Below are 11,345 nucleotides of genomic sequence, written 5' to 3'. Positions count from 1 at the left end.
AGTAAACGTTGGTTCATTATATTTTTTAATATATTCATATATATTATAATTTTAAATAAATTTGTGTATTTTAATAATTGGAAGTAACTTTTTTAATAACTTTTTATATATTCGTATTTTATGATTATTTTTAATAAATTTGTGTCTTTTATGTCAAATAAAATATATATTTTGATTTTATAAAATCTTACTAAAAAAAATGGATTGACATAAATTGAAAGTAATTTTAAATGGATTAACATTAATGAGTAATTGAATTAGAAAGGTATAAAATCATTGGAATAATATAATTGTAAGGAGGATTAGATAAATAGCATTTATGTCGATATTTATGAGTGATTATGTGGTTTTTTTTCATTGAATTTAATGATTAATAATATAAATTATTACAACTGGTAAATGACTAATAATACTATAAAATAATTTACAAATTTATTATAAAATAACTTATAAAATAATTTGACAATAATATAAATTATAAATTATTATCAAATTGTAAAATAATTTATAAATTATAAAGTTATTATAAATAATTGTAAAATAATTATATAAGTTTTATAAGTAATTACAACTGGTAAATGACTAATAATACTATAAAATAATTTATAACTTTATTATAAAATAACTTATAAAATAATTTGATAATAATATAAATTATAAATTATTATCAAATTGTAAAATAATTTATAAATTTATTATAAATAATTGTAAAATAATTTTATAATTTATAAATTTATTATAAAATAATATTATCAAATAGATTTTGGAGGTATTAAAGAAATTGTGGAAGAAAGATGAGAAGTTGTTAAAAGATGAGGGGTACTCTCATGAGGTACACATCAGCTTTTTGGCTGATGTGGATGAAATATGTTGATGTGGCAAAATATGATGATGTGGCAAAATATGATGATGTGGCATGGGGAGTCTGTTTTAAATATATATAATAGATGAATTAAAAAAATTGTAAGCTCACCAAAAGATTTATCTTCTTTACACTGTATTTAACTAATTGTTTACTCGAAACAAGACAAAATGGATAAGAGGAAGAAGTAACTGAGGCCGACCAAACCAAAAATATTTGTCCGAGTCTTGAGCAATAGGAATTCCTCCTTGAACAACAAAATGTCTTCTTGTGATTTCTATAGCCATTTTTTCCAATATGGCTTGAAGTTTTGTTCCAATAGCCAAAATCATCTACAACAAATTAAATTATTAATGTAGTGGTATTCTCAACCATGGTTATCAATATCTTGCGATACATGCGAGTCGTATCTCGATTACAAAAAAATTTGAACTCAATCCATATGAATCTCTAGAGAGTATTTATATTGGACACAAATTTCATCTTGAATTCCAATTCGTTATTGATGAATAACAATTCATTATAATGAATCACTATCTAAACTTAGTACGGACCATCCACTTTTTTTTGTTATTTCATTTTACTTGAATTATTTTGATATTAGTAGGTGATGTATTAGCTTATAGGTTTCTTATGACACTTTTTTATTTAAAAAATATAATTGCTAGTGTATGTGACTACCCGTAATAAGATTCAATTCATGATTTCAAAAACAAGTATTCCAATTTGCAGTTTAAATATCGATTTAATAACCATGATCTCAACCGATCACCAAATTTCATACAGAGAACATAATACTTACAACAAGAGGAATCATAGATGTCCAAAACATAGTATACCTTCCTGACAAATAAATAGGATTAACCAATTTAGTATTCAACTGCAGAAAAGTAAGTTCAGTAGTATTCAATTTGCTTACCATTAACATTTAGGAGGATGAGAAGAACAAATGAAGCCCGGAGAATAGGACTGTCAATAACACAGTACACATAATAAGCATATATTTCAAACCAACCAGTTATCACCAAAAACACCATACATAATTATAAATAATGCTTTAAATGTGCAGTGTAAAAATGTTACCTGACTCCCATAACTACCTTGTCATCCTCCAATGCTCTCTTGATATATTTTTGGAAGTTGAATTTACTTTTCGGTGAAAGGTGGACCTACACATGATGCATTGTCAAGAAAGGAAGATGAATCCCAGCATTTTAAAAGGCGTCTTATGGAGTATGACTCACGGTGATAAATCCTTTGCGAAGAGTCAGGTACTCAACCTTATCCACAGACCTATAAAATTGTCCGAAGAAGCAACTCTGAAATTGGAAAAATCGGAAAAAAAAAATGGTAAATCGTTTATCTTAAAGGGGCACAACATTTTTAAAGCTATGAAATTGCAGGAATTATGTTGATAATAATATTGAAAAAACAGGAAGAGTCGATGTTGTCTATCGCAAATACGAAAAATAGAGGCTAGTTCAAATTGCATTACAGTAGAGTGCTACAGTTGTTGTTTGTTAGACAACACTTTGTACTAAATAGCATATCACAAAACAATAGTAATTTGTTCAAATTTTATTATCCTATAGCACCACTATAGCCTTTATTTTGGCAACATAGGCAATAGTCAATCCCTTGGTTCTCCTACCTCACTTGCCAAAGCTTCAAGCAAAAACTTCTTCTGATTGTCTCTCAGCCAGTGACAGAAAAAAAAAAAAAAAGACTCACCATGAATCATGCAAGAATTTCAAAGAACTCAATAAGCAAAACAATCACTCAATTTCAAAAAAAAAAATATAAGATTTCACTTATTTATGACACAATTTCAACCAAACAAAATAAAAGACAAGTACAATGAACTACCAACAAGTACAATGATCAAATAGAATTATCATTGAAACAAATTAAATTTGAAAAAATATAACAATTAAAATAAAAAACAAAATAAAAAAATAACAAGTTTCAAATTATCATTCTAACTGTGGGAAGACTTTTTTCCAGAGTAATGGAAATCAAGATGAAAACAATGCAAACAGATGCAACAATCCATGTTGCTATATCATCAAAGTCTCTAGAAGTGTCAAAGATGGCAATTGAAAGAAGAAGAAAAGACATTTTTCTGAAACCAAGAAGAAACAGAAACAAAAGAAGATGACAATTTGGATTTGAAGGTGCATTAATTTGGAGCTGCAATTTGAAAAGAAATCAAAATGCACTACTCTGCTGCAATGCATTGTCATTTTCGTAAACTGAGAATTTGCAACCAAAATGCACTCTGTTGCACTACACTATAATTTCCCTAAACGGACAATTGCAAACCAAAATGCAGTGCACTATAATTTCTGTAAACGGAGGTAGGTCCACTTCCGCCCATTTTTGCATACGGGTAAGACGGGTTTCGCGGGTGACGGGTTTACAGGTAAGTTTCATATCAGATCCAAATAAATAAAAAACGACGATGAAGAAGAAACTAGTAAAAGATCCAAATAAAAAATAAATAAACATCATCAACCCTCAGATCAGATATGTATCAAACAAACCAACACAAAAATACAGTAAAAACTTGAAGAAGAAAAAAAGAATGTGAGAAAACTAATTTTCAAGAAAAAATAAAAAAGAAGACGAAAACGATGATGAAGAAGAACGGTGGTTATCCTCTGATTTTCGCTGCTGGATGGTCTTGAACAGAAACGAAATGGTTGATAACTTCAACATGGAAATGAAATAAAAAAAGGGGTGAAGTTGTGCATTTGGATTTCAAATGAAGTAAAATAACACTACCAAGCAACTGAGTATTTTGTAATTTTAATAAAAAATTCTACCATAAAATCATGTCTATAAATGTATTACTTAATTATTAATTATTCCAATAAAAAAAAACATTAATATTCTACTAATTCTCTTGTCCACAAAAAATACAAGCATTAATTATTTTTCAATTCTCACCAAATCAGTGCAATATGTGTGTAAAATCTGAAACGGCGCATGAGTATTATACTGTTTATTTTGCAAAAATCACTCCAATGCAGAAAGTAGGGCAAAACGCAATCACATTATAAAAGATTAGCTTTAGTATTTACCTTTTAACTTCGATCCTAATTTTAGCTAATAGATATTAGTGCTAAATTAAAGACAGGTTAATTCAAATCATCACAACGGAGAAATAAAAGCACACCTATCATCCATCCTTGCTTGCACTTCAGCAGATTTTATGACACTTTTTGTGTATCAGGTGGAAATAATGTCTGCTTCAGATGTCATTTCCTGAACATACATAAATAGTATAAATGCAATTCTTTGAAGAAAATAGAGTCTGCCGAAATACTGATTGCTTAAGTTGACATCTTTTTGGAATATTTAAACTCAGCATTAACATATCAACATTTTGATCATATTATTGAAGACACGAAGAAGAAATGGTGAAATTCAAAGAATACAAATAATAAATGCATATATGCACTATAGAAGAGACCCCAACACCTTAGGGATGATACCTGGGGACCAAGGCAGTACTATTACTATTAACTGATCAACTAAAAACGAACAGGAATCCACTTGATATAACATGTACAGCCTCTTGAGATAAATAAAAATATGGATGATAAACGTTAACAGGAAATGTACCGGTCTTTTTTGATAATTTAGTACATACATTTTTTTACAAAAAAAACAGTGCATAACCAAAATGGTAATTTTTGACTAAGTTGTCGATCCCGAATAGTCGTCGGCTCCAAAACTGTGATAACAGAATAGCGCATTGTGTGATGGCCTCTGTATTATGAGACTAGCTTATTTAGGCCATTTGCCCAACTTGGCCAAGAACTTATCTACACTAAGTTATGGGACTAGTTTTTTGCACAAAGGAGTATATTATGTCTGAACTTAGAGCTGTTATATTCCTTATGTTAGTGTTCTTACTGGTTGTAAAGTGTTTGACTGCATTACAAACAGAAATTTGTGTAAACGGTAAATTCTAGTGTTGTTATCTTTCTGCTATTGTATTATATTAGGTGTGTAATGCCTTCTCAACAGTTTATTTAATGAATAATATTCTCCTGATTCAGTTAAAAGTAAAAATCCATATTAAAGAGGGAAAAAAGGGACATTTTGACATTATGGCTCTGTCAATGTGATATCACATGATCGCAATAATAGTAATAGAGATGATAACGAAGTCCAGATGTTGAAGCTGGTAACAGCAATACAGAAGTTCATAACAGAAATAAAAATAGGCAACACAGCAGAAATGGTGGAGGTAGTAACAGAGGCACAGTGCAGTAGCAGTGGGGAATCCAATTTTTAGTATGTTCAACAAACATGGATGTGGCAAAACCATCCTTGAGGCAGTTGCAAGTTTGTAGATGAGCTTGATGGTGCATACCAGAGAGAAAGGAGTAATCTAGCAACAATGGATCTTATTCAACAAGGTAGACGGATGTACCCCTTTGAGAAGCCTGACTATCAAGTGGAGTGCCAGGAAACACAAAATTTGTCACATCGGCAATATCTGATAGAAACTCATTAAAGAAGAACTACATAGAGATATTAAAATGGCATAAAATGGGAAGATAAAGGAGACCAACAGAAAAGTGCAGAAAAACTAATGAAGCCTGATTGATGAAGAAAATAAAGTTACACCCCATAGAGGATGGATATTATTTGTGCTATTAAGATATGCTCTAAACCACGTGATTTCATAACTTCTTACTTAAGTCAAGACAAGCAGATTCTATGTAGAAAAGAAACCCTAATAAATAACATCCAAATATAACATGTGCCAAAAAAGCAGTACACCAGTTACAATTCAAGCATGCATATTATGCAAGTATAATAAGCCAAACATAGCCAACCATATATGCTAACTAAAATAGTAGGTAAGTGCATATTTATGCCAAATTAAAATCATCTATCTTCACGTGCTTGCAAATGAATAACATCCATCCAATAGTAGCAGTAATCTATAAATGCCACTTTAATACATATATATAGATTATTGATACATATCTCATCATTAAAATAGAAATCCTTAGACCAAGGATACAAACTCCAACTTCAAAGGCAGAAATGGAATCGGAGGATACCATCAAAGGCAGAAATCAAATGATACCATCAGAGGCAAAAATCAGAGGATACCATCAGAGGCAGAAATCCTTAGACCAAGGATATGAACTCCAGCTTCAAAGTGCAAAGAGACAAGATAACAATACAGGGTAGAAAAGCTGCCACGCACCTCTTCCGGACATAAATGAGAGTATGCAGCTCTACATGAGGGAGAAATATTTGAAACGAAATAATATCCTAAAACGTAAATGCTTCAGCTAGCAACGTGTGGGCCATAAAAAGTATATCATCGAAGATTCTATGGCAAAATCATAACATCATTACAGAAAATTATTATTCATGAACCATATATAATATATTGTCAACAGAAAACAAGACTGATGCAAAAAAGGAAAATACAAATAAAATATTTACCACAGCGTGGTCAAGAGAATCAGCCAATGCTTTTGACGATGAAACATCCAAGTTCAGGACAACTGCAGCATCAACACGTAGCAAGGGTTCAAGCATCTCTCTGGTTGGAGTTGGATGACGCCTACGCAAGAACCAAAAAACAATTACTAGATTAGCATATACACATTCTAGTCACGTGCAATTGTTTTAGTAGAAACATGTTGAAATATTTGGTGCTTCTAATCAATGGTCTGGGACTCTGGGGTACTTGGGAAGGAAATGATTCTTTAAGTAGCATTTCATTTGGTAGATGCAGTACATCAGAGGATACAATCAGAGGCAGAAATTAGAGGATACCATCAGAGACAGAAATCAGAGGATACTATCAGAAGCATAAATCAAAGGATACCATCAGAGACAAAAATCAGAGGATACCATCAGAGGCAGAAATCAGAGGTTGTTGTAAGTATTCTATTATTCATATTTTCATTTTCTTTTCACGAGCTGGTTCGTTTGGTAGAAACACTGAAAAATTCAGAATCAATGCATATTCAAATTTAGTATTTGTTCTATTATGCATATTCTCATGGTTTTGAATAGACTTCATACTTGTATCTTGTTTTATTTAAAACTCTGATTTTGTAGTGTGAAATTTTATAGAAAGTGAACTAGTTTGCATGCCTTTGGTTTATATGATATTAGCTCAGGCTTGTGGATTATCACATTATAACTTCACAATTTCTATAAATTATCTTGAAGTAACTTGTTGTTGAGTTTTATATAACCTAATAAAAATTGAAGTTTTATAGTTCAATGCATATTTATTGGTTTATCTAGGTACATTACTACTAATATTTTGTTAGTTAATGGATTTAATCATTTTCTTAATTTTATTTCTCTGTTGAATCTAATGGCATAGATTGTGGATCTTTCACACTAGGAAGACTCCTAAAACTTTTACATTATTAAACTTAATCTGTACTAAGCAATTGAGAGAGTTTTTCCTTAACATGATTTAATGTTTTCTTATTTTTTAACCCAAGCATTTCGGGTAACATGAAATAAAGTCAGCAGAGATGATTGTGTTCACTTCTTTCACAGTCAGCGTACTGCAAATTTCGAATGTCTACAAGCAAAACATGAACGTGGAAGAAAGTAGCGTTGTTTGGTTGCATTTATGTTTTGTTTGCAATTTTTAGTTTGTCAATATATTTTTATATTTCATATTATATTACATAATTAAGTAATAAGATATCTAACTGAAATCCCTAGGGATGTGACACTGTTTTTGTAACACTAACAGCTCGAATTATAGATATCGCACATGCATTGATCATGGCAATTTTATTTTCTTCACCCCTCTACGATGTAATAATAATCTTAACTTTCAGTTAGGTGGCCACTTTCACTAGTTGCTTTGACAGAAAAATGCAATGACTTTAGCCAGAGACTTGTAGGAATAATTAGACTCAAGAATAGAAAATGAAAGGTTTTGAAAGATTTTCAATTTGAGAGGTTTGCAAAATATGGGGATTTTGGGAAAAGAAGTGTTTTTCCAGAATGTTAAACCACGGCTGCAGTTGATATTATTCGTCGTAAAGTTAAGGTGAGGACAGTTTTATTGCAACCGTGGCAAACTATAAGTCGCAAATCTTAAATTTTCTTGTAGTGAGAGAATTGTAGGACTGTCTCTAAAATGTTGAACAAGTTGGTAACTTCTTGTATAAATTGTCATTCGTTATAAGTATTTTCAAATACATTGGCTAAATCTTTTACATGGAATGATTTCAAGTTAAATATTTTTTGCTCATAAGATAGAGATTCAAGACATTACTAAGAAAATCAACTTATTTATTTTGGTGGGACCCAATAGTGGCCAAGTAAGAGCCATTATCATAGCCATTTAGGTGATGCAGAACCTGAACCTAGACAAATAGACTATTAAGTTACTTGATTTACTTGCTAAATTTCTTAGTTTTCTTATGTACAATTCTAAATAAATAAGCATAACTTTGATAATTAATTAGCGGTGATAATTAATTAGTAGTTGTTTCTGCAACAAAAATACATACAAAATGAATTCAAAAAGATAAAAAAGAGTGTTATCTACTAAAATTCTAAGACACATACAAAATAAGGTGAATCAAAATTATTACACTTTTTATTTTTCTATTTTACCATATGGTCACTTTTCAAACAAAATGAAAATTGGGACAAAATCACAATAAGTATCAAAATACCAAAAAGAGTATATGATAAAGACTATGTTATTAGCATATTTTATTTGAAGAAATGTTACTGACATTTGATAAAATGGTTGTAAACATTTGAAATATTGTACTATATTCCTGCCAAATTGTACCAATAAAACTGACATGCTTTCTTCTTTTTTTAATGGGAGCAAAATCTTCAATTTTGCTATCTACACTTCTTTTTACAACTCCTTTTTATTTTATAAACACAACTTTATTTATCAATTACTCTCTTCTATTTTTTCTCCTGATTTAAAAATATTAATAAAATCAAAATTAAATTAAAATATATATAATTAAATTGAAAAAACAAACATCAAATTAACGTTGCATTAAAGATACAAGACAATCATCGCACCACTCCATCATTACCAAAAGCAACAATCTCTCTCCTAATACTTCATCAAATATTTTCAATAAGTTTTTCAAAAAATAATAATAAAATTTCAATAAATTCACGCGCTCTGACACCATTTTTCTTTTCAATAAAGCTATTACCTTTCTCTCATTCTAAATCAACCCATATAATCAATTTCCTTACATTTTAATTCAAAAATAACCCCATTTTAAATTTTCACTTTTTTTCTTCTCTTTCACTCAGTTCTGTGATCATTTTTGAATTTGGGTTGTTGTGTTTGTTCTTGGTTTCACCTATGTGTATATCAAATTTTAAAATAAAAATAAAAAGTTGTTTTTGTGTGGCTTCATTTCCTTGAGTGTTGTTGAATGGAGGTCTGGCTATGGCTTCAACTGAAAGTAGCGACAGTTTCAGAGACTTTGAACATACATCAACATGGTTGATGAAAACTGTGCAAACGCAAACAACAACCCATGTTGACGTATGTTGTAAGTCTCTAGAAGTGTCACCTGCGGTTGCAAACTATCGGTGTTGTGTTAGTTTAGGGAAAAAAATTGTGTAATTTTAATAATGATTTTGTTTGTTGTGAAGATCTGTGATTTTGTCAAGGGAAAAAAGATGAATTGCTACTAAGGATATCCACAAATGAACACAAGCTGTGAAGAGGTGAAAATGGAATAAGTTGTTTGTCCAAAATCTCGTCGACTGGGTCTTTCACAATTCGCCGTCGTAATAAATTTGTCACCGTTTTTTATTTTATTATATAGAGTGTATAATAACCTATGCAATAAGAGTTAATTTCACTAGTGTATTAGTTAATAAATAATTATCTTATTAATATTAAATTATCCATTCATTTCGTATCGTCAATTCATTTTAACGGCAGGGATTTGTCCTTTAATAAAGGTTTAATGGGTTCTATCTCTCTAGAATTGGGAGAGTTAGGTCAGTTAAATACTCTGCAAGTTAGATTCACAAAACCAAATAATTTCCTATTGTCATATCAAGTGCAACATGCAGTAGTAATTTAAACTTCACTGTTTCAGGATTTTGGCTGGTTGCAGCTTCAGTGGTAATATTCCAGATACATTGGGGAATCTTACAGAGTTATCTTTCTTGTAAGAATAATCTAAGAAGAAGCATTTTTACCTGAAAGTTGTGGTTAGAGAAATTTAAATCACGGTTAACTATATTAAGTGAATGGTTAATGAGTTGCAACACCTTATAAATCGTAATATTTATTAACCATCTATTGAATGTAGTTAACCAAATACGTGAACTGCGTTAACCATTCAAATTGTCGTCAAAATTTGTTGTTAAATTTGTGTGTCAAAGTATCATTTCTATTGTTATCCCCTCACCTTTTCAAGATGAGTCATTTAATACTATACACATGTTATTGAATTATTCAGGGCTTTAAATTCAAACAACTTCACTGGAAAAATACCTCCTTCGTTGGGTAAACTCTCCAAACTTTATTGGTTGGACTTAGCAGACAATCAACTCACAGGACCTATCCCAGTTTCAACCTCCACAACCCCTGGCTTAGACCTCCTTTTAAAGGCTAAGCACTTGTAAGTTTTTGCTTTTCTTTATTATTTTTGTTTCTTTGTTGACACTTGTGAGTATTTTTTAGTTGGTGCATAGAAAAATGACCCCTTTCATCATTTCCTCTATTATTAGTTGCTAATGTTATATTGAGTAATATCAACATTGTTTTGATCATGGTTATCAGTAGCTTACTATACTAAATGAAATCCTTCAATATCAATCTCTAGTGTGTCTTATTGGACATGAATCTCATCTTGAATCCTGATTTGATTGGTATTTGATGCAGTCATTTCAATAAAAACCAGCTTTCTGGTTCCATTTTTTCCAAACTTTTCAGCTCTGACATGGCACTCATACACATGTAAGTTGATATTTTAGCATTTATAGGTTTTTATGAGCTTATACATTCTCAACTCTCAATTTCTGTGCTGTTTTGAATTTTTGTTTTCTTTCTGACAGATTATTTTATGGGAATGATTTAAGTGGGAGTATACCTTCTACAATAGGACTAGTTAACACAGTTGAAGTTCTGTAAGTAGTTCCTTAACATTTAAAATCTTCTTTTCATTCACTTAGTTCCTTCTTCCTTTCATTTCCATTATACTGAATATCATTCTTTGATTAATTTTTCTTGATTGTTTCGATTTATGACAGTCGGCTCGATCGAAATTTCTTGACAGGAGAGGTTCCTTCAAATCTCAATAACCTTATTCGCATCAATGAATTGTGAGTACTTAGATTTGAGATGTGGACAAGTAAAAGGATTTTATAATAACAACAATGGATATTGAGGAGTGATGAAGTTACTATCAAAACAACTCTACCTAGAATTATCATAATATATTAATAATCAAATATTATGTTA

The 11,345-nt window shown here is 30.4% G+C and overlaps 2 protein-coding genes and 1 pseudogene across 17 annotated transcripts in view; all 3 read left to right on the top strand.

Moving 5' to 3' along the window:
• The window catches only part of LOC101498120 (uncharacterized), a 65,762-nt gene that overhangs the window by 34,043 nt on the left and 20,374 nt on the right, over positions 1–11,345 (top strand). The window lies entirely within an intron of this gene.
• LOC101505389 (leucine-rich repeat receptor protein kinase HPCA1-like) overlaps positions 1–11,345 on the top strand; it is a 56,394-nt pseudogene that overhangs the window by 40,027 nt on the left and 5,022 nt on the right.
• On the top strand, positions 9,312–11,252 carry LOC140921070 (uncharacterized). Its single transcript, XM_073370854.1, has 6 exons — positions 9,312–9,410; positions 9,956–10,047; positions 10,342–10,503; positions 10,767–10,841; positions 10,940–11,011; positions 11,135–11,252. Exons 1-6 carry the CDS (start codon positions 9,312–9,314, stop codon positions 11,208–11,210), a joined length of 576 nt encoding a protein of 191 aa, XP_073226955.1. The 3' UTR covers positions 11,211–11,252.

Source organism: Cicer arietinum, chromosome 7 (assembly GCF_000331145.2).
Source record: "Cicer arietinum cultivar CDC Frontier isolate Library 1 chromosome 7, Cicar.CDCFrontier_v2.0, whole genome shotgun sequence".
Taxonomy (NCBI): Eukaryota; Viridiplantae; Streptophyta; class Magnoliopsida; order Fabales; family Fabaceae; genus Cicer; species Cicer arietinum.
This window is presented reverse-complemented; position numbering and strand designations above follow the sequence as displayed.

What these genes read in the sequence shown, in the direction of transcription:
- LOC140921070 (XM_073370854.1), top strand. Translation starts at nt 9,312, where the DNA reads ATGGCTTCAACTGAAAGTAGCGACAGTTTCAGAGACTTTGAACATACA. An exon ending in CTTACAGAGTTATCTTTCTT is followed by an intron (nt 10,048 to 10,341) that starts GTAAGAATAATC and finishes TGAATTATTCAG; the next exon opens with GGCTTTAAATTCAAACAACT. An exon ending in GTTAACACAGTTGAAGTTCT is followed by an intron (nt 11,012 to 11,134) that starts GTAAGTAGTTCC and finishes GATTTATGACAG; the next exon opens with TCGGCTCGATCGAAATTTCT.